General features: G+C 60.7%; 1 protein-coding gene across 1 annotated transcript; it reads left to right on the forward strand.

Annotated features, from left to right (window-relative positions):
- Positions 1 to 397: 397 nt before the first annotated feature.
- Positions 398 to 21,489, forward strand: SUSD3 (sushi domain containing 3). The gene is made up of 5 exons (XM_036430169.2): positions 398 to 521; positions 12,664 to 12,852; positions 13,770 to 13,917; positions 15,989 to 16,129; positions 21,153 to 21,489. The coding sequence occupies exons 1-5, from the start codon at positions 434 to 436 to the stop codon at positions 21,388 to 21,390; spliced, it is 804 nt and encodes a 267-aa protein (XP_036286062.1). The 5' UTR covers positions 398 to 433; the 3' UTR covers positions 21,391 to 21,489.
- Positions 21,490 to 22,726: the final 1,237 nt, after the last annotated feature.

Below are 22,726 nucleotides of genomic sequence, written 5' to 3' on the forward strand. Positions count from 1 at the left end.
CCCACCGCCTCGAGGGCGGCCGGACACGGCGGGTCCGCGGGCACCGGGCCCAGCCTGCCCCCGAGGAGACGGTTGCTCTGGGCGCCGCTGCGCTGGGCTCCGGGACAGCCCGGTCCCCGCGGGGAGGAGGGGCTGGGGGGGCGGTCCCCGCGGGGAGGAGGGGCTGGGGGGCGGTCCCCGCGAGGAGGAGGGACTTGGGGGGCGGTCCCCGCGGGGAGGAGGGGCTGGGGGGGCGGTCCCCGCGGGGAGGAGGGGCTGGGGGGGCGGTCCCCGCGGGGAGGAGGGGCTGGGGGGGCGGTCCCCGCGGGGAGGAGGGGCTGGGGGGCGGTCCCCGCGGGGAGGAGGCGGGCGCCGGGGCGGGGCCGGTGCTCCGGGTCGGTGCTGGAGGCTGGTGCGGGCCGTCGGGCGGGCGGACCGCCGGGAGCGCGCAGAGATGTGTCCGGTGTCCGCGACCCTCCGTGGCCGGGCGAGGCCGGGGGGCCGTTCGGGGGACGCCACCACCGCCCCCGGGAACCGGACAGGTGAGGCCAGGACCGGGCGCCGTCGCTCTCCGCGCCCTCTCCCCAGACGGGCCCCCCTGAACACCGGGAGGCGGGTGGGTCTGCCGCCCGGGAGACTCCGCACCGCTGGGGGCTCTGCCCAGGGGGCGCTGCCGAGGGGGCCGCTGCTTAGAGGGGGTGGGCACAGAGAGGGAGACTAGCTGAGAGCGCACCTCCCCAGCCCGCTCCATCCATCCGGCGGGCGTCCGGGACGAGGGCTGGCGGCAGGCTGCGTAAAACCCGGTGAGGCCAGTCTCCTCGGTGCCCAGTTGGGCGCCGCCTCGGAGCCGAGGAGTCAGCAATGTGAGGAGATGGGACCGGCCTCGCTCGCCTTGCGGGGAGGCGCCTGGTTCCTGTCCAGCCCCAGCCCCCTTCCCTGGGACCGGAGCCTGGGAGGCCCCACGGCCGCGGCCGGGCTGCTCGAGTCCCTGACGGACCGAGGTGGCCTTTGGCGTGTGTTTGGTTTGGAGAATGCCCTGGAGAGGGTCCACCTCCGTGCCCGGGCTTGGGGAGGAACGCCCCTGAGGCCCCGAGGCCGGCTTTGGCCATGAGCGCTCCTCAGACCGGACCCTTAGGATCAGGTCAGGCCCGGGCCTGCGCCTCGCTGCCAGGCTCACAGTGGACGGAGGGCGGCACCGGGCGGGCAGGCCCGGGCCAGGTGGAGGCTGGCCCCACCTAGACAATGGCACCTGCCGCCAGGAGGCGGATGGGTTCCTCTCAGATGGGGAAACGGAGGCCCAGGGTGTTAGGTCAGCAACAGGAACTCAGACCTGCCCTGCCTGGTGGGATGTTTTGTTTGTCTGACCCCAGGGCAGTGATGCCCAGACCTGCCGGGGGAGCACAGTGCGTGCTGAAGCGGGAGGGGTGTGGACAAGGGCAGCAGCACAGGGCGGCCTTCGGGGGTTGCGCCCAGAAGGCTGTTTGCAGAGGATGCTCCTGGGGCAGAGACACCGGCCGTCCTGCCCTCCCCTGGCCGCTGCCGTGCAGCCTCCTGCCCAAGGAAGCCCGGTCCCGCCCCATGACCCTCCCCTGAGATTGGCAGTGGAGCCCCCCTTTATCTTGGGGTGCCTCAGCTCCCGGGCGCTAAGTGGTGGGCACTGTCCCCGCCCGCCCGGTGCCCGGTCCCCTGCGCTGGGAAACGGGCACCTTCCCGGCGGGCTGTGGAGGAGGGTCTTCGGAGCTGGTGGCCTGCTAACACAGCCACGGGCGCGTGTTTCCGCCATCTGCAAGCTCTTCCTGGATGTGCAGCCGGCCGGTCCGCTGTCCTGGGTCTGGGTCCGGCCCTCGAGGGCCGGAGCGCAGAGCAGGGCTGTGTGTGCCAGCCTGGTACAGACCACCCTCCCTCCACTGCCCGCAGGCCCGGGCACTCCCTGCGGGCCACGCTGTCCCGAGCGGGCGGGGGAGGAGGAACACAGGGTTCCAGCAGCAGGGGGGTCCCCTCACCGGCTCCTGGAGGGCCCTGGGGGGGGGTGCGTCGGGAGAGGCTGAGCGGGAGGGGAGGGCAGTCTGGGAAGGGCCGTCGGGGGAGGGCTGTGGGGGGAGGGCCTTGGGGGCGAGCCCGGAAAGGAGGCAGCTGCAGGTGAGGGAGGTGAGGGAGCTCTGGGCTCCCCTTGGCTTCTCTCTGGCAGCCCTGCCCTCAGACCCCGCTCAGGGGGAGCATTGGGAGTCCAGAGCAGGCGGGGGGGGGGGGGGCGCTCTCCCCGGAGGTGGGTCCCTCTCCCCGGAGGTGGGGGCGCTCTCCCCGGAGCTGAGGAGCTGGCTGGGGGGCGGCTCTGGGCACAGTTGGGCCTGGCGCCCGCTCTGCACAGAGCTCCTGTGTGCCCGGCTCACTCTCCACCGGAGCCCCTCTGAGGGCCCCCCTCCCGGGAGCACTCAGACACTCCGGGAGTGCGGGCTCTCCTGGCAGCCCGAGGCGGGCCGGGCCCGGGGCCGGCGGGAAAGGTGGCTCCTGAGTGACGGTGCCCAGCGGCGAGGGCAGGTCTGGGACTGTGGGCTCCGGGGGCGCAGGAGGTCCCGGGGGTCTGGCCCCGGGTTCCAGGTAAAAGACTAACAGGCGGGCTTGGTGCTGACCCCTTGGCCAGGCGGGCGGGGAGGCTGGCTGGGTGCAGGGGGTCCGGGCGGCGGGCGCCCTAATGGGCATGTCTCCTCTCTCCACCAATCTGTGACCCACAGGGCTGCTCTGGTTTGTCTCTTGTTTGTGTCAAATTCACTCCGTCTCCTCACGTGCGTTTATTATCGCACAGTAACAAAGGGTCACAAAGGGCCCGGGACAAACACAGCAAGGCCGAGGGGGCGCTGCTCCAGCGAGGGGGTGGGGGTGGGGCCTGCTGCCTGGGGTGGAGTGGATGGCCTGGCGCTGCAGGAGGGGCCGGGCAGGGACCAGGGCGTCCCGGGCAGCGGCTCTGGGAGGGCCTTCGGCAGGGAAGGGGGAGAAGGGCTCTGCTTCTTAGGTGCCAAGTGTGGGAGGCGCTGTTGGGATCAGTGAGGGTGTGCAGGGCTCCAGGGTCCCCAGGCTGAGGAGGCGGTGCAGTGAGTGCTCGGGGTTCAGCAGGTGATGGCTGGGGTCCTTGGGCTGGGGAGCCAGCAAGGGGCTCCAGGACTGCAGGCGGGAGGGGGCCCTGAGGGTGTCCCCAGGTCTCCGGCCCCCTCCTCGCCGCCCTGGTGGCCTGTGAGTCCTGCGGAGCGGGGGTGGGGGTGCTGTCAGGGCGCAGTCTGGGGGTCTGAAGCTCTTATTTGGGAATAGGACTCAGCCCAGAGGAGTGCTGCTGAGCTTCCAGGCCCCGGGAGGGGGTGCAGGAGACCCCAGGGGCCCGGGTGGGCGGAGCGGGGGAAGGGAGGTCTGGGTGCCGTGGGCTGGGGACTGTGGTGTGGCCTGAAGCGCCCTCCTGGGGAGCATTTCTGTGCTCCTGACTCTGCTGTAAGTTCTCCAGGGGCTGGTCCCATTCGTCCCATGACTCCCATTTTGCAGATGGGAAAATCGAGTCTGAGCAAGGTGAGGGCTGGGTCCCGGACTTCTGGCCAGGAGGTGGTCGAACCAGGGTCAGACTGAGTGGGTTTTCTGAGCAGACCCACCCCCACACGGTCAGCCTGGCCTCCCAGGAGGGGAGGTGCCAGGAGGTGCCCCGTGGGTGGCCCTGGTTGGGGCTCCCCGCCCTCCCTCTCCTCCCAGGTCCTTTCCTTTTTCTGGGAAGACTGGTTCCCACAGCTCACTCTCAGGAGCAGGTGCCGCCTCTGTGGAGCGCAGAGAGGGGGACCACCCTGCAGTGCCCTCCCCCCACACCTCTGAGGGGCCCCGCCCCAGCTCCCGAGGGGCCAGGGGAGGGACTCCGTGGGTGGGCCCCGCCTGCAGCCACCCTGTGCGCCGGCCCTCTCCCCACGCCTCGCACTCCCGCCCTTTCCAAGGTCCTCGCTGGGCCGGCTCAGCTCCCATCCAGCTGCTGGGCTCCTGCCTCTGCTGCCATTTGTGCCTTAGGTGCCATGGACTGGGGGGTTCAGGGCGGGCGGTCAGCTGGCACGGGCTCAGCAGAGGTTGGAGGCTCCGGGGGAGGGGCAGGACAGCCACCACCTGGGACAGGGGAGCGTGGCACAGCAGGTGGTCAGGGAGGGGCTTTCACCAGCGTTTAGTAACCCCCCACCCCCCACCCCCGTGTCTCCAGGCCTGTTCACCACACCTCCTGCCACTCTGGGTTCCTCCCTCAAGCTTCTTACTTTTCTGATCAAGTGCCAGTTGTGCAGGATCCATCCCTGCCTCCTGTCCTCACCAGGGCTGGTGCGGGCCCGGCTCTCACCTGCTGACCCCCCTCCCCCGGCCGCCCCGAGGGCCACGTGGGGCTGGGAAGAAGGAAGAAGGTGCTTGCAGCTAAAAACCTTCAACCAAACAAAAAGGCAACCGTCGAATGGGAAAATACATTTGCAAATGATACATTTGATTAGGGGATAATATCCAAAATATACAAGAAACTTGTACAACTCAGTAACAGTAAGCAATCTGACAAATGGGCAAAGGACCTGAATAGACACCTCTCTAAAGAGGACATCCAGACGGCAGCAGCCATGGTAATCGGAGATGCAAATCAAAAGCACCATGAGACATGCCAGGGTGGCTCCGTCAACAAATCAACCAACAAGAGCCGGCGAGGATGTGAGGAAAGGGAACCGCTGGGCATTGTTGGTGGGATGGTAAATTGGTGAAGCCACTATGGAAAACAGGATATTCCTCAAAAACTAAAAATGGATATACCATACAACCCACCCAGCAATTCTTCTGAGTATTTATCTAAAGAAAATGAAAACACTAATTCAAAAGGCTATCTGCACCTCTGTGCTCACCGCAGCATCATTTATGACGGCCAAGTTGTAGAAGCAACCTAGCTTGTCATCGATAGGTGAATGGATAAAGAGGAGAATGTATATACAATGGAATATTTTATAGCAATAAAAAAGATTGAAATCTTGCCATTGGCAACAACATGGATGGATCTAGAGGACAATATGCTAAGTGGAATAGGAAAGACAAACACCATGTGAAAACTCATATGTGGGATCTAAAAACCTAGCAGAAACAGAAGGAAGGGGTGGGGGGGAGGAAGGGGAAGAGGACTATGGTCAATCATACTGGGATAAGATGGCACAGTGACGCGATCACTAGAATTAGTGGGTGATCGATTGTATCAAAATGCCAAATCACCACACCATCCATCTGGAACTAATGTAACCAACATAAGGGGTACCAACTATACTTAAATGTTTTTAAATGTACACCAAAGGGGACTAGGTACTTGGTTACGGAAAAATAGAAGTCACAGCTCTGGATGGAGGACTGGGAAGAGGTGCCTGGCTGTGGTCCTGGGATAGGGCCACGTGCCCGCCTGTGGCTGCCCTGCCCACCTGCCCTGTCCACCTCCCGGCCGGAAGGAACACGCATGTCCCAGCCCACAGATCATGGGAGAGAAGGAGGGTGTCCTGGTGAGGTCGCTCACCCGCTTTGGCCCTCGTGGAGACACTGTGGTCATCTCAGAGCCCAGACCCTGGGCCGCCATGGCCACTGCCCTCTCAGCGTGGGGTGTGGTCGGTGAGGGCCCGGGGGTCCTGGACATGTCTAGAGGGGGCCCTGCCCTCCAGCCAGGGGTACCCCTCCCCCTCATCCAGCACCAATCTGGGGAGCTGTTTGTCTTTTTAATCTTGACCAAGCTAAGAGGCCAAAACTGTATTTTAGGTTTCAAATGTGCATTTCTTTGACATCTATATTCACCTTGAGTGTTTGTAATAACTTACGAAGGTATAAATTACCATGTGATTCACCCATTTAAACGGTACATTTAATGTGTACAGCTCAGTGGCTTTAGAATATTCACAATTTCAGGACATTGTCATCACCCGGAAAACAGACCCATATCCCTTAGCACAGTTCAGCCCCCCCCCCCCCCCCTCCGCCCTGCAACTGCTAATCTACTTCCTGCCTGTGGATTTGCCTTTTCTGGACATTTCCCAGAAATGGCTGTACAGTTTGGTGACTGGCTTCATGCTGATCATAATGTTTTGAAGGTTCTTCCACTTTGTAGCATGTCAGTGCTTCATTCCTTTTTAGTGTAAATAATACTCCATTGTATGATGGTCGTACTTTAGTCGGGTTATTTCTCCTCTTGGCTACTGGGAACAGTGCTGCTGAGAGCCTGTGCACAGGTGTGTGTGGGGGTGTTTCTTCTGCTCAAGTTTGAAGGAGGGCGTCACTGTGACCTGTGGTGTGCTCCGTGTAACCGCTGGAGAAATTGTCCCTGCAGCCCCCAGTCCCGCCCCTGCAGCCCACCCCTGCAGCCCGCCCCTGCAGCCCGCCCCTGCAGCCCCGCCCCTGCAGCCCGCCCCTGCAGCCCCGCCCCTGCAGCCCGCCCCTGCAGCCCGCCCCTGCAGCCCCGCCCCTGCAGCCCCGCCCCTGCAGCCCACCCCTGCAGCCCGCCCCTGCAGCCCACCCCTGCAGCCCACCCCTGCAGCCCGCCCCTGCAGCCCCGCCCCTGCAGCCCCGCCCCTGCAGCCCGCCCCTGCAGCCCCGCCCCTGCAGCCCCGCCCCTGCAGCCCGCCCCTGCAGCCCGCCCCTGCAGCCCACCCCTGCAGCCCCGCCCCTGCAGCCCCGCCCTGCAGCCCGCCCCTGCAGCCCCGCCGCTGCAGCGCTTCTGCTCTGGGCTCCCATGTCCTGGTACACCTGTCTCCTGTGGACAGCCGCTGGCGGGGCTCCCTGCGGTTTTGTCTGCATGTCTCTGAAGCTAACAATGCTGGCTTCTTTTTATGGGTATTGGCGGTCCTCAGTAAACCTGTAGAGAAATGTCTATTCAGAGCTTTGGCTATTTTACAATTGGGTGATTTGTGTTTTTATAATTTGGTTGTAATGATTTATACATTCCAGAGACAAGTCCTTTGTCAGCTACATGATTTGCAAATATTTTGTGCCACTCTGTAAACCTTTTCATTTTCTTGGTTATGTCCTTTGAAGTACAAATACTTTTAACTTTGCTGAAGTCCAGTTTATTTTTTCTTTTGTCGTTTGGCTCTTGTCATCATACCTAAGAAACCAATGCCGAACCCAAGGTCAGGAAGACTTATCCCTGTGCTTTCGTCTAAGAGTTTTAAACTTTTGGCTTTTATATTTATGTCTTTGATTCATTTTCAGTTATTTCTGTGAGGACAGGCCCAACTTTATTCTTTTGCATGTGGGTGTCGTCCCAGCACGATTGTTGGGGACCGACCCTGCCCATCGCATCGTCTTGGCGCCCTGTCCGAGGCCGAGGGCCTGGAGGTGGCGTCTGTCCCACCGCCGTGTGCCTGTCTGCAAGACCTGTTTCCAGCCCCATAGCTCTGTGTCAGTTCTGAAACAGGGAAGTGTGAGTCTTCCAGCTTTGTTCTTTTCCGGTCTGGTTTTGTGTGGCTATTCTGAGACTTTGCGTTCGTTTCCTTGTGAATTTTAGGAGCAGCTTGTCAGTTTCTGCAGAGGCAGCGGTGGGGCCTCTGCTCCTGCGAGGTCTCAGCAGAGCCAGCTCTGCCCTCTTCACAGCCAAGGCTTCTGACCCCAAACACGTGGCAGTTCCATTTATTCCTTAGCAATGTTTTGTAGTTTTAAGAGTTTACGTCTTGTGCTGCTTTTCTTAAGTTTATTTCTACAAATATAAGAAATACCAGAGGCCCATTGGATGAAAAGATTCATGCAATAGGCCTACCTTCCCTTGACTTTCAACACCGGGTTTCCTCTGGCACCCAGGACTTCGCTCCGGCTGGAGGCTGCAGTCTTGTCTTCACTGCGGCCGAGTGCCGCTCCTGTAGATCTCTCTACCACCCCCCACCCCACCCATCCTCCCTCTCATAGGAGGGATCTCATCCTGCCCCGCCCAGCCAGTCCACACCTGGAGCAGCTATTCGGCTGCCATCTTTGTCCTCCTAATTTGCATATTTCTTCCTACTTGGCTAGTGGACGTAGCAGAGTGATGGTCAATTTGCATGTTTCTCTTTTATTAGTGTAGATATTTTTCTTGATGCTCTTGTAAATGGAATTGTTTTTTAAATTTTGTTTTTAGTGAGTTCCTGGCCACTGCACTGAAAATGCCTTGGGTTTCATAGATTGATCTGGTATCTTGATACCTTGCTGGGTTCATTTATTAGTTCCCATAGATTTTTAGCAGATTCCTGGGGATTTTTCTGGACACAAGACCATGTTATCTAATAGAGAAGTTTTGCTTCTTTCTTTCTGATTTGGAGGCTATTCATTTAATTTTCTTAACCTGTTAACCGAGCGGAACCTATAGATACATCAAACATAAACACTATCAGGAACAGGTAGGACATATGAATACATCCTTGAAATATATGTTGCGCCCTGAGAGGGATGGTATATATTTTTTTGTAATCTTTATGATTGTTTGTAAAATTTATAATTTTTTAATTCGATGTTCCCATTTTTTTGTTGGTATTCTTTTCTATTTGTTTGTAATTTTGTATTTTCCTTTGTGCTTTATATATAAATAAATGAAAAAATATGTATTTCATTTATTTTAATTAAGTATAAATAAAATAATAATAATATAAAATTACGTCCGCTGGCGTGACATTCTGACACGTCCAGTGAAAGAGCATGCGCGTTGTACGCTGCGTCATTAAAAAGGGAGCTCCCCGGTTAACAGGCTAATTATCCTACACCCCTGTTTGGGGCTCTTTGTCTTTTCTTTTTCTAACTTGACCTTTTTTGTTGCTGTGATTGTTTTTTACCCTCACCTGAGGTGTGCTTATTGTTTTAGAGTGAGAGGGCTGTGAGAGAGGGAGAACATCGATGTGAGAGAGGAACATCAATCAGGTGCCTCCTGTAAGCATCAGGCTGGGGTCCAGGCCTGTGCCCTGACGGGACAGCCGCAGCCTGTGCTCAGGGTGAGCCCAGCCCACGGAGCGCTGGCCGCTGTTGTCACTGTCCTCACGTCTTAGGAAGTGAAGTGCCGCCCTCTGTGGCAGGCGGCATGCCCGAGTCTGCCCTTGCTCTGCTGTGGGAACCGCAGATGCTGCGCCGCCCGGCGTGCCAGCCCCTCTGCGCTGGGCCTCCCGCATCAAAGCGGGAATGCCGCTGCCGGCCTCGTGGGCGCGCTCCGCGGGCGGGGAGCCCTGCCGCGGCTGCTGATGGGTCCGCACACAGAGGAGGCGTGCTGCCCGCACCTGCCGCTGGCGCCTCCACCTTCATCCAGCTTTGCCAAGGCTCAGTTTCCCCGTCCTAAGGTGGAGATGGCACCTTCCCCATAGGCTGCAACCCATCAAACACCCATCAGGTTCCTAGTGCTGTGTGTGGGCTCCAGAAGCCAGCCCCGCTCACACTGAGCCCTGCTCCTGGGGGGCAGGGCGGGAGGGGGGCGTTCAGGCTGCTGGCCGAGCCCAGCCTCCTTGTCATCTGGGGAGCGTGGGCAGCACGGCCCCCCTGAGCCCGGGCCTGCGGGTGAGCTGGCCACGGTGTGGCCCCACACCCGTGCGGAAGGGGCCCGTGTCACGGTGGAGCCGCCCTGGCTGCTGCCAGGTGGCCGGATTGGGGCACTCCAGCCCCTCCAGATGCCGGTGTGCACTCTGTCGGGAAAGCAAGTGTGCTGATAGGCTGGTGGTAGATTGAGAAAGAGTCCAGTTCAATTCTAAGATTTGGGGCCAAAGCCAGTAGAGAACAGAGGGTTTGTGGACATGGGGGCAGCCACAGGCAAGCTGGCAGGGAGCACGAGAGCGGGGCGGGGTGTGTCGGGCCGGGCGGCAGCAGGAGCTGTGCCTGTGTGTGTGCAGGGCGGCCCAGCGAGCATCACCCGGACAGGCCGCCTCAGCCGTGGGGGGAGTGGGACTGGCCTCTGTCCTGCCCCTGCTCCGGCCTGGCCACGGGCCCGCAGACGCCTCCCGCTCGGTGTCCACAGCAGCCTCCGATCTCCGAGACGAACCACTCTACCTTTCTGCCCAAGACGAGGAGTCAGTGCTCGAAATCAGAACATTCTGGAAAAGCAGAGGAAGAGCCTCTTGCACGCGGGCTGGGAGGTCTGTGGGGCGCCCACAGCAGCTTCTCTCCGGGCGGGACACAGCCCTCCGCCCTCCGCCGGGAGCAGGGCAGGCAGCACCCGGGCTGCCCCAATGTTTTTCTTTATGAAAAAGGCTGAGACGCCATCGGGTCTCTGTCCTGTAAGGATGGCCTTGCTGCCATCGTCAGACGCACGTCTCCCAAGCCAGCACCGGTGCAGAGGCCGGGCGGCGTCCTCGGCTGTGCACACAGCATAAGGCCCTTCACCGGTCGGCCACAACTCCGTCCAGGGGCGGGGTCTGTCCCTTCAGCGAGGCCCAGAGGAGTGGCCTTCTCCTGGAACCTGCTGCCAAGCTGGGGAAATGATTGGCACCCGTTACGTTAGTTCTTTGGTTCCCGCAGGCAAGCTTTCTGTTATGGGGTCGAACCCTGGGTTCAAAATAAGACCTCCAGAGGCTGATAATTTATTTTTAAAAAGCAGGCAAGGATTTATTGAAATATCTGGCCAGGGCAGCCGAAGGGTACCGCACTGCACCGCTTTAGGGGCAGATAGTTATTTTTAAAGATTCTGAGAAGGAAAACCCCCATTCTGCAAAAAACTGTTGTTTGGAATTTCCTGCTGTTCTTCCTAGATAAAATGTTGCTTTCTAGTTTGCTTTAGCCCGTTTGAAGAATAATGGAGATAAACTCAGCTGTCTGACCTTGCAGGCCAGAGACCAGACATGCCCACAATCTCAATACCATGCCAGGTGCACCTTCTCAATTGGATAGAACAGCATTGTTTTTTCAAGGCCAGCATCGAGATAACCACTAAGTGTACATAGGGCCGGCTCTTTAATAAAAAAAGGAAGTTCTTCCTGTAACATTGCTTAGAATTTGAATTCATCCTATTTCACTTTCTACAGCGCATCGGCCGGCTCTCTCTGAGAAGTGCAAGCCCACACAGCAAGCACTTTTTATTTGGATGCTTCACATTCATCGATGTGTGAGATCTCTATGAATAAGATCTCTTTGTCCTGTATTCTCCAAATACCTTTTCCCAATTTTTATTTTAAAAAATATTTTCTTGATTTTTTTTTTACAGAGAGGAAGGGAGAGGGATAGAGAGTTAGAAACATCGATGAGAGAGAAACATCAGTCAGTTGCCTACTGGGGATGTGCCCGCAACCAAGGTACATGCCCCTGACCTGAATAGAACCTGGGACCCTTGAGTCCACAGGCTGACGCTCTGTCCACTGAGCCAGACTGGCTAGGGCTTTTCCTAATTTTTAAATCCGAGTTTATGTTTGTTTTTCAGTTTTTAGGGAGTAACCAAAGATTGTATTGTTTCTGTTGCTCTTCATGCTGCCCCTCCTTCCCGCCCAGCCTGCCTCTGGAGCTGTGCTCGTGCTGAGACCCCGGGGTGGGCCAGCTGTCTGTCTGTCAAGGTCGTTTCTCTCAGAGAGTGGAGGAGCTGGTCCACTCCCAAAGCCGTTTGCAGGGGGAGAGGCTGAGTCGCCACTGCCAGAATACACTGTTCGCCAATGACACTCTTCCTTCGCAATTGGCTACACTTTTCTGGTTGGGCTCCTGCCAAGGTCACCCTGTTTACAGCTGGCCTGCAGATACTGTGCTACATTCTAACGTGTAGCATAGCGAGAACAGCATTCAGTGAGGACGCCCACACCCTGGGAGCCTTGGCCCATAGCACGTGGATAATCCTTGTGCCATTGCTTTCACTGTCCTCTGATGCGTGTTCTTTTTCTTTTCTCTGTGTGCCAACCTTTGCACATGCGTTTTATTTTTTAATTTTTCCCTATAACTATAAAATCTACCCCCCCTTTTTTTTTATCCACAGCTGTGTATTACATCTCTCTTTTTAAAGAAGCCCCCTGCTCAGAATTTTTTTTATCATTGGGTTGTCTCCTTTAAAAAAAAAAAAAAGTTTTACCCATCCCCCATCTCCATGACCACCACCAGCCTATATGTATGTAAAGGTCTGTTTCTGTTTTTTTGTTTTATTTTTTAAAAATATATTTTATTTATTTATTTATCTATTTATCTATTTATCTATTTATTTATTTTTGTTTGTTTGTTGTTTTTATAGAGAGGAAGGGAGAGGGATAGAGAGTTAGAAATATCGATGAGAGAGAAACATTGATCAGCTGCCTTCTGCACACTCCCCACTGGGGATGTGCTCACAACCAAGGTACATGCCTTTGACCAGAATCGAACCTGGGACCTTTCAGTCTGCAGGCCGATGCTCTATCCACTGAGCCAAACTGGCTAGGGCAGTTTGTTTTATTTTTTAAATTTCACATATAAGTAAAATCACATAGTATTTATCTTCTTCTATCTGCCATATCACTTAGCATAATCTTCTCTAGACCCATCGGTGTTGTTGCAAGTGGCAAGATTGTATTGTTTCTGTTGCTGAGCGAGGTCCCCAGCATGCCTCTTCCCCAGCACTGGGCCTCAGAACACGGAGCGTGCGCCTCAGGTGGGCCAGCTGCGCATCAGCTCCGGCCCCTGCTCTGCCTGCACTCCTGTCCGGGCCGGGCAGCCACGCCCATCCCAGCCGATGCTCCTGCAGAGCCCGCCTCCGGAGAGGGGCTCATGCTGTCCCTCTCTCCCTAGGCGCGTGCCCCCGCCTGCAGCCGCCCCCGAGGGGCACCCTCCAGGTGCTCCGCGGCGACGGGGCCTCCGTGGGGACTGTCGTGGTGTTCCACTGCCCCTCAGGACACCAGATGGTGGGCTCCGGCCTCCTCACATGCGCCTGGAAGGGGAGCATCACCGAGTGGTCTTCAGGGACCCCTGTGTGCACAGGTGAGGCCCCCTCCCTCGGCTGCCCGGACCCTGTGCCCCGGGAGGGCCTGGTGCTGTCATGTGGACGGCGTGGTGTCCGCAGAGAAGGTGCCGTGATGCCACGTCCCAGCTGGGCCTCTGCGTGGGCTCCTGGTGCTGGTGACCCTGGTGGCTTCAGGTCCACGGTGTGGATTCAAGTCCCAGGTGCTGCTCCAGGCCCTAGGCCTGCACGTCGAGGGCACCTTGCCGTCTGAGCGAGCATGTACTGTCCTGCATTTGTTCGCTGATTTGGGCTCTGAGCATGCACGTGGCAAGCCCTAATGGAAGACTCCACATGCCAAGAATTCCAGAAGGGACTCAGAGGGCAGGATGCCTCTGGCCCTGGAGCCCGGGGTGGGGGGGGCTGGATTTGTAGTGAGGGTGATACCTGCACAGCAGTCTCCAGAGGAGGCCGTGTGTGTGTGTGTGATGTAAAGGGCTCGGTAGTCAGGACAGTTTGGAAAAGGCCTTTAAAATGCTCTGTGTTGGGTGAATTTCCAGAAGGAGGGTTTCTGTTAGGATTAGAGTTACAAACCCAAGGAAACGGAGCCTTCTCCTGCCATGGCCCTCAGAGGGGCAGTCCCAGGCTCACCTGTGCCCTCAGTGGGGTCCCCTCTGAGCTGTGGCTCTGCTGGGGTTGGCCTTGAGCCCAGGCTGCAGTGGGTGAGAGCCAGAGGGCCTCCTGGCACCCGTGTGCCCCAACGAACTCCTACACACGCTCCAAAGCCCTGCTCCACCCTCCCCTACTTGTGAGCAGTCTTCCCTGACAGCCTCGGTCCTGTAGGGTTTGCACAGACCTCCCCTTGGCAGCAGCTGCCCTGCCCGCCTGCGGCACGGGCTCCTGAGGGCAGGCGGCTGCTGCCTCCGGGGCGTGTGGGAGCTGGTCCTGTCTCTTCCAGCTGTGACAGCCCCCGAGACCTTCGGCTTCCGGGTGGCCGTGATCGCCTCCATCGTCAGCTGTGCCGTCATCCTGCTCACGTCCATGGCCTTCCTCACCTGCTGCCTCCTGAAGTGCGTGAAGAGGACGGAGCAGAGGCGCTGCCACAGGCACGGTGGCCCGCACCCCGGGGAGGGAGGCTGGGGCCCTGACCACTCCTGGACCCAGGAGCCCGCCCGGCACCGCGCCAGGGGTGCAGCACCCACGGCCATCGGGGCCTCCTGAGGGTGCCCGGGCCTGAGGAGCGGGCCACCGACCAGGGCTGCCCTCACGGCCCCGGAGGCGGCAGACACGGTGGGTCACTGCGCTGGGCTGGCAGGTGGCGCCGTGGGCTGGCGCGTGGGCTGGCGCGTGGGCCGGCGGTGAGCTGTGAGTGCTCCGGGGTGGGGGCGGGGGGGGGGGGGCTGAGGCCTGCGGTGTCTGCTCCTCCAGGCGGCCGTCCCCGCGCGGCTCCCCGGTGACGGTCCTGAGGGCGAACGGGCCCTCTGCTCCCGGAGGGCTGCTCGGGGAGCGATGTTTGTAAACGAATGGTTTTCCCGGTAGAATAGTGTCCAGTGAATTTTTCTGCTCCAGACCCCCTCCCATTCCTCTCAGCCTCCTCAGTTGCCTGTGGGCACTACTTCTTCCACACCCTTTGCCACATCAGCTCTTCTGGCGGCCGCTTTATGTTTTAAAATTGTGCTAGTCATTGGTTTCGCCATGACATACTCAGTAGCCAGATCAGACATGCAAACACTTCTACCCTACTCTGCAATTATTTCTCTTTTAAGCTCTAATGTTTTTACAGAAACTTTCCTTTTCACTTTGTCACTAACCTTAGGACCTGTGGTGACTTACTGTCATATTAATAATAATAAGTAGCAGCAAAAGCATAAAAACACAGAACTATTCACAGCACAGTTTCCTGAGATGTTAATAATGCGAGGGTTAGCAGTGAACTGATTCATACTGGAGTCTTTTCTTTGTCATGTGAGAGTCATGTGACTGGCCATGCAGGTATCAGCATGGAAGGGTTGTGACATCGAGAATGAAGTATTATTTAACAACAGAGATGTTTTGAAATATATTTTTATTGATTTCAGAGAGGAAAGGAGAGGGAGAGGGAGAGAAACATCAATGATGAGAGAGAATCACTGATCAGCTGCCTCCTGCATGCCCCCTTCTGGGGATCGAGCCCTCAACCCAGATATATGCCTTGACCGGAATCGAACCCAGGACCCTTCAATCCTCAGGCTGGCGCTCCATCCACTGACCAAACCAGCTAGGGCGACAGCTGAGAGAATTTTCGTGGACAGCGGGCAGAGGCCTGAGTTGTCTGCAGAGGGGATGTGTGAGAACTGCGTTTGCCTGTAGTCCTCAGCATGGAGGTGACGTGTGTAACATGAGAGCTGCCACTGCACCTCTTTGCGGGAGAGTTCAGGTGCTGGTCCGCCCACCGCACTGAGCCAGGTCCCTGACGCCTGTCCCAGCCCGTCCTGGCCTCCTGGCAGGCTGTGGTCTGGGTGTCCCCATGGCCCGAGCCCGCGCCTCACCCGCCCACAGGCCTCGGGGCCCCTCCCGGCGGGCAGAGGCTGGGGCGGGGGTGGGCACTGGCAGAGGCTGGGACAGAGGCTGGGGCGGGGGTCGGCACTGGCAGAGGCTGGGACAGAGGCTGGGGTGGGGGCCGGGCACTGGCAGAGGCAGAGGCTGGGGCGGGGCAGGCACTGGCAGAGGCTGGGACAGAGGCTGGGGTGGGGGTGGGCACTGGCAGAGGCTGGGGCAGAGGCTGGGGTGGGGAGTGGGCACTGGCAGAGGCTGGGGCGGGGGCGGGCACTGACACTGGCAGAGGCTGGGGCGGGGGCCAGGCTCTGGCAGAGGATGGGGCGGGGGCGGGCACTGGCACTGGCAGAGGCTGGGGCGGGGGTGGGCACTGGCAGAGGCTGGGGTGGGGTTCGGGCACCGGCAGAGGCGGGGGCGGGGGCGGGCACTGACACTGGCAGAGGCTGGGGCGGGGGCCAGGCACTGGCAGAGGCTGGAGCAGAGGCTGGGGCGGGGAGTGGGCACTGGCAGAGGCTGGGGTGGGGTTCGGGCACCGGCAGAGGCTGGGGTGGGGTTCGGGCACCAGCAGAGGCTGGGGCGGGGGCGGGCACTGGCAGAGGCTGGGGCGGAGCCAGGCACTGACCGCCTCCATCTGCTCCACAGGGCGGCCCCGCTGTGGCTCCAGCTGCGCGGCGAGGACTTGGAGACGCTGCAGGCGGCCTACCTGGGCCTCCCGGGCGGGAAGAGCAGTGCGGGGCCCGGAGGCCAGCCTGGCCTGGAGCGGGAGCATCGCAGCCTCACCACGTGGGCACCGGCCGGGCAGTGGGCAGGGACGGGGCGGGCAGGTTGGTCGGTCAGGGCTGGAGAGCCGGGACCACGGCGCGGGCTGCCCCTCCCGCTGTGCGGTTCCGGCCTCACCCGGCGGAGACAGGCTGCTGCGGCTCCCCGGGCTGTACCTCCAGAGCCCACGCTTACCGAGAGGGCCCTCCCGAGCCCGTCCATTCGCCAGCCCCCAGGCCGGCCGTGCCCTGTGGGCTCGCTCTGTCCTCCCCTCCCTGTCTCCCTTCCCGTGTGCACAAGCGCAAGCACGCACACACACATACACATTCGCGCATACACGCGCGCACACATGTATACACACACATGCGTACAGGCGCACACACAGGCACACATGTGTGCACATGCACGCACACACAGGGCTCAGGGTTCTCTCACGCCCTCTGTGACTCGGGGAGTCGGCCTGGTGAGTGTGGGCATGCTCTGCCACCCTCAGGCCCACGTGGCCCGGCGGCGGGCTCCCGGCTTCGTCTTGGAGCCGCGGTCCCTGCAGAGCCCGGGCACACACACATGTGCACGCACACGCACACGCACACGCACACGCACGTGGGCTCCGTGGGCCGATGGTGAGAAAGGGCTCTGCAAGGGGCCAGTGCTGGCAGGGCCGCTTCCCGCCTCAGCTCCCCCGAGGCCTTATGAAGGGTGATTAGTCCCGTGTTATTCTCTTTTTTTTCCTGCGAGGAATGAGGATGGGTCTGTTTTTCCTTCTCGTTTTATCTTGTGTCCCCACGACCTCGAGGCTATCCTCTCTAAAGCTTTATTTTGGGGAAATGTCACAAAGGCAGGCGGAGACCAGGCGTGGGTCTCCTGTCCAGGCTGCTGTCCTCAGCAGTCCCCGTCCCCACCCGCAGGGCTGGCTCCGCCCCTTCCCTGGGAGTCCACTTCGGCCGCGCCCTGCGGGGAGTCCTCCGCCCCGGGCGCCGAGGCGTCTCCCCGTGGTGCGGCCCTGCGGGTGCTGCTCTGTCCCACCGCACAGATGAGGAAGCAGGCGGTGGGCTGGCCAGCTGCCCTGGGTTGCGAGGACCCTGGGCCTGCCCCACGGAGGGCCCCAGACCTGGGCCCGCCGGCTGGTGGCCAGGCCCCGGGGCTGCCTCTGCGGCTGTGGTTGTGCGGCCGGTGGGCCCCGAGTTCCACTCCGATGGTCAGTGTTCACGAGACCCCCTCACCGCTCAGGTTTGGGTCAATGTTGGTGCTTAGAGCTGTTTCTCTTTTTTGAGATGACATTTTGGGGTGATCCTAGAAATAGGCTGTTTAGGCCAAAGAATCTCAATAGTTTTATTACCAAACTAGAGGCCCGGTGCATAAAAGTCATGTGTGTGGGGGGAGTGTCCCTCAGCCCAGCCTGCACCCTCTCCAATCTGGGACCCCCCCCCCGGGATGTCCTAAGCCGGCAGTCAGACATCCTCCTCACAATATGGGACTGCTGGCTCCTAATCACTCATCTGCCTGCCTGCCTGATTGATACCTAACTGCTCCCCTGCTGGCATGATAATCCCTAACTGCCTTCCCCTGGCAGCCCTAAAGCCCCAACTGCCTCCCCTGCGGGGTTGAGGGGGCTGGGGACTCTGGCTGGATGAAGCCTGGGGCACTTGCTACCCCCCAGTGGGACTGAAGGGAAGGGGGGACTGAGGCTGGATGAGGCGGGGCTGAAGGAACTGGGTGCCTTCATCTTATGGCTGTGGGCACTGCCATCTTGTGAGGGTGTGGCAGTCATTTAGCATATTCCCTCTTTATTAGCTATAGGTACTGCCATCTTGTGAGGTCACAATGGTCAATTAGCATTCCCCTCTGTGTGAGTTGTGGGTGCCTCCATCTTGTGAGGGCATGGTGGAAAATTAGCATATCCAGTATTTATTACATAGGATTCTTCAGGGATCCAGCACAGGTGAGTGGGGACATTTTCCCAGGTGGACTGGCAGGGCCCCTCGAAGGATCCCCTCCCAACAGTCGAATTTCCTCATTGACCACGAGAAAGGGCTCTGCTCTGGCCCTTGCTTGCCAGCTACATATCTGGTGCGGTCATCTTCTCTTGCTTTGCTGACAGGCATGCTAGTGTTTTCCTGTGCATGTGTGTGCTGGGAGTGCTGTGTGTGTGTGCTGGGAGTGCTGTGTGTGTGTGCTGTGAGCGCTGTGTGTGTGTGTGCTGGGAGCGCTGTGTGTGTGTGTGCTGGGAGTGCTGTGTGTGTGTGCTGGGAGTGCTGTGTGTGTGTGTGCTGAGAGCGCTGTGTGTGTGTGCTGTGAGCGCTGTGTGTGTGCTGGGAGCACTGTGTGTGCTGGGAGCACTGTGTGTGTGTGTGCTGGGAGCGCTGTGTGTGTGCTGTGAGCGCTGTGTGTGTGTGCTGGGAGCACTGTGTGTGCTGGGAGCTCTGTGTGTGTGTGTGTGTGTGTGTGTGTGTGTGCGCGCTGGGAGTTCTGTGTGTGCTGGGAGCACTGTGTGTGTGTGTGTGCTGGGAGCGCTGTGTGTGTGTGCTGGGAGCGCTGTGTGTGTGTGCTGGGAGTGCTGTGTGTGCTGGGAGCTCTGTGTGTGTGTGTGTGTGCTGGGAGCGCTGTGTGTGTGTGCTGGGAGCACTGTGTGTGTGTGCTGGGAGCACTGTGTGTGTGTGTGTGTGTGTGCTGAGAGCGCTGTGTGTGTGTGCTGGGAGCGCTGTGTGTGTGTGCTGGGAGCGCTGTGTGTGTGTGTGCTGAGAGCGCTGTGTGTGTGTGTGCTGGGAGCGCTGTGTGTGTGTGTGCTGGGAGTGCTGTGTGTGTGCTGTGAGCGCTGTGTGTGTGTGCTGGGAGCACTGTGTGTGCTGGGAGCTCTGTGTGTGTGTGTGTGTGTGTGTGTGTGCGCGCTGGGAGTTCTGTGTGTGCTGGGAGCACTGTGTGTGTGTGTGTGCTGGGAGCGCTGTGTGTGTGTGCTGGGAGCGCTGTGTGTGTGTGCTGGGAGTGCTGTGTGTGCTGGGAGCTCTGTGTGTGTGTGTGTGTGCTGGGAGCGCTGTGTGTGTGTGCTGGGAGCACTGTGTGTGTGTGCTGGGAGCACTGTGTGTGTGTGTGTGTGTGTGTGCTGAGAGCGCTGTGTGTGTGTGCTGGGAGCGCTGTGTGTGTGTGCTGGGAGCGCTGTGTGTGTGTGCTGGGAGCACTGTGTGTGCTGGGAGCTCTGTGTGTGTGTGTGTGCTGGGAGCGCTGTGTGTGCTGGGAGCACTGTGTGTGTGTGTGCTGGGAGCACTGTGTGTGTGTGTGTGCTGGGAGCACTGTGTGTGTGTGTGTGTGTGTGTGTGTGTGTGCTGGGAGCGCTGTGTGTGTGTGCTGGGAGCACTGTGTTTGCTTGGAGCTCTGTGTGTGTGTGTGTGTGTGTGTGCGCGCTGGGAGTTCTGTGTGTGCTGGGAGCACTGTGTGTGTGTGCTGCAGCGCTGAGTGCCGGGTGGAGGTGAAGTGAGCTGACTGGAGCTGGCGCAGTCTTTTCTCTGGTGCTGGCTATAGGGTGGTCCTGCTCATGCCTTTCCTCTCTGAGTCAGATTCCCTCAGGCCCGCTGCGGCCCTCGGGGTTCACCCTGACTCGTCGTCCTGGCTCAGCTGGGAAGGCCAGGGGAGCGCTGTTGTTCCCTCTCGGGCCCCAGGCGCAGGCCTCAGGCTGCTGGGTCTCCCTGGGTGGGTGTGCGGGCCGGGGCCTGCCCAGACGCCTGTCCTCAGACCTGGGCCTTGTTCTCGCTCCCTGATGCCGGCTCAGAGCCATGCGGGGCCTGCATGACCGCCTCCCCCGAGGACGACGTGGGGCCACTCAGAATCAGGGCAGCTCAGGCAGGAAGTGAGAGGCGAGGCTGGAGGCGCACTGGGTCAGAGCCCCTCCCCCAGCTCCCCCTTGTCCCCCAGGGCCTGCTCTGAGCCCAGCTCAAGGGGGCCAGGAAGGCAGCGCCTGCCAGGACGGCACAGACTGATGGAGGACAAGGCCCGGCCTCTGCTCCCGGCCGGGACCCTGACAGCAGCCCAGGTCTGGGCCGTCCTGGCCAAGGCCCAGTGCCCTTCTCGGCTCTCGCACTAACGGTGGAGCTTGTCATCAGCGAGGCGAGGCTTGCCCTGGAGCTGCTTTCACTTCATGAACATGGCCGGGCAGGGTGGGGGCGCGGTGGGGGGACGGCCGCACGGTCTCAGCTCCTCAGCTCCCAGTCCGAACCACAGGGTATGCACCGCTCTCATCCCATTTCAAGGAACTTGTCCAGAATCACGCACAGCTACTAAGCATGAAGCTGTTTTAATTCAGCCGTTCTGGCTCCAGAGTCCTCGGATTTGCCCCCAAGCTGTCTTTCCTCTCCACTAATTCATTAATTGATTCATTCATGTATCCACGAAGCCAACAGAGAGTTTTGTAATTCCTACTGCTTCTAAGCGCTTTTCTGAGAATTAGCTGTGGGAGGGCACAGAGAGCCAGGAAGGCTTCCCAGAGGAGGTGGCACATGAAGTGAGCAGGTGGGGAGAGCCTGGGTTTTGGGGAAGGAGGGAGACAGCCCTGGGGGAGGGAGCAGCCTGCAGAGGCCGGTGTCGGGAGAAAGCGGAGCCAGGTGACATCTCGGGCCTGGCTCAGGCCTGGTCAGCCTGGGGACCGGTGGTTGTGGGTTGGGGAGGAGGGGCCACAGGGAGCAGAAGCTGGAGAAGGAGGTGGCCTGGCCCCAGACCCCGGCCGAGGAGGCAGCCTGACCCTGTGGTCTCACACACTGAATAGGTGCCTCCCAGCCTTGGGACCCCGCCCCACACCGCGGAAAAGCTCGGAGGCAAGGTCCCTGAGGCCTGGGTCTCTGCTTGTGTCAGTCACTACAGCCGAGGGGCCCGAGGCTCAAGGCAGGACACTAGTGCCAGGGCCTCTCGGGAGGAGAGATGGGGCTCCCCAACCTTGAGGTGATGGTCGGTTCCAGGCCCACTGAAGGCCATGGCCGGGGACCTGGGAGCCCAGCAGGGGGCAGAGCTGAGCCCACGGAGTCCTGGCTCTCTCTGCAGCTCACTCCTCCTCTCTCTGCAGAGACCTCGGTGAGCGCACCAGGGCACTGGCTGCCGTGGCCCGCTGCGTGGACAAGGATGCCTGGGCCCCCCGCAGTGCCACCTGCTCACCCCGGGCCCCGGGGACAGGGCACAGCGAGCCCCGGGCAGGCCCCGCCCGCCCCCAGGCCCCCGCCGCCCTCCAGGCCCGGGCCGCCCGGGCCCCCCATCCGCTGGCCACCTGTGTTCCCACGTGTGTCCCGCTGGAGGCGGGCCAGTGAAGGGGGGTCTGGTTTCGGGGTCCCCAGGCCTGGTGCTGAGCTGGGAGTGCCTGTGCCCGCAGCTCAGCCCGGCTCCTGGGCGTCGCCTGAGGCAGCAGAGAGCTGGGCCCCAGCCAGGGCCTCGGACGGGAGGCTGGACGGGAGGACACGGCCAGGGAGCGCAGTCCCAGCGCAGCTGCCCGCGGGCGCTCCCTCCGGGGATGTCAGGACGGGAGCGTGTGTAGTAAAGGTTCTCCCTCTGAAGCCGTCCGAGCTGCTCTGTTCCTCCGCAAACCTACATGCAGCCTTGGTCCCACTCGCAGCGCCCAGCAGGTGGGCTCGGGCCTCTCCCCGGAGCCCTCTGCCCCCCGCCCCGCGGGCCGTCCGCGGAGGGAGGCGCCGGCGTGCAGGCTGCCCGCAGTCCGGTGTGCGGGTGTTGGCAGGTCCGGGGCGGTGGCACCTCCAGGGCCGGCTCCTCACACGGGCAGTGGGCCTCCCGGGGAGGGGCTGCCAAGGCCAGGAGGCCTGCTGGTCACTGCTGTCAGCACAGGCAGAGCCCACCGCCGACAGAACCCTCAGTCCCTGACCCATCCTTGTGGAAACGACTGGATACAGACATGCACGTCTCTTGCCCCCAGCCCTGCTCCCAAAGGGGTGGCTGGAGGGATGACCCCCCGCAACCAGAGCACACAGGCCTGTTCCAGGGTCCCTGCAGCTCCGCTCCGGAGTGTCCCGAGTGGCCGCGGGCGCCGGTCCGGGCGAACAGAGGCGGCCGCCCCTTCGCGGCCCACGGGGGGACCTGAGCGGGGTCGCGGCTCCTCACAGCTCAGCAGCAGCCAAGATCGCACCGCGAGAAAGGCTCCCAGGTGCCTTGTCCTCAGTGCTGAGCGGGAGCAAGCCCAGCAGCCCCCCGCCTCCCCGCCTGCCCCCCCAGGCCCGCCCAGCCCTCATGGGAGGACCTGGGGCAGGAGGCTGGGGAGGGCTCGGGGAGGCGGGTGTTTGGCCCCCGGGTGCCTGAGCCTGGGCAGCTGGGCAGAGGCCAGGAGGAGTAGGGTGAAGTGGCAAAAGAGGGAGGCCCATTCCCGCAAGCTCCCGGAGCTGAGGCCTCCGGAGGCCCACAGGGCTGCAGGGGCAGAGGTGGGGGGGCAGGGGGGGGGGGTAGATCAGCCGGCAGGGTGCCGCCTGGATGCAGTCACTGCCAGGAGGCCTGGGCAGGCAGCACAGCGGTGCGGTCCTGGGCCCTGTGGTCTTGGGTCTCACTGGGTTGGGAGGGGCCCCACCAGGAGCAGGGGGCTGCTTCCTACAAACACTCCCGAGCACAGCAGCCTCACCAGCCATGGGGGCGACGTGGGGCGCG

Source organism: Pipistrellus kuhlii, unplaced genomic scaffold, assembly GCF_014108245.1.
Source record: "Pipistrellus kuhlii isolate mPipKuh1 unplaced genomic scaffold, mPipKuh1.p scaffold_m20_p_102, whole genome shotgun sequence".
Lineage (NCBI taxonomy): Eukaryota > Metazoa > Chordata > Mammalia > Chiroptera > Vespertilionidae > Pipistrellus > Pipistrellus kuhlii.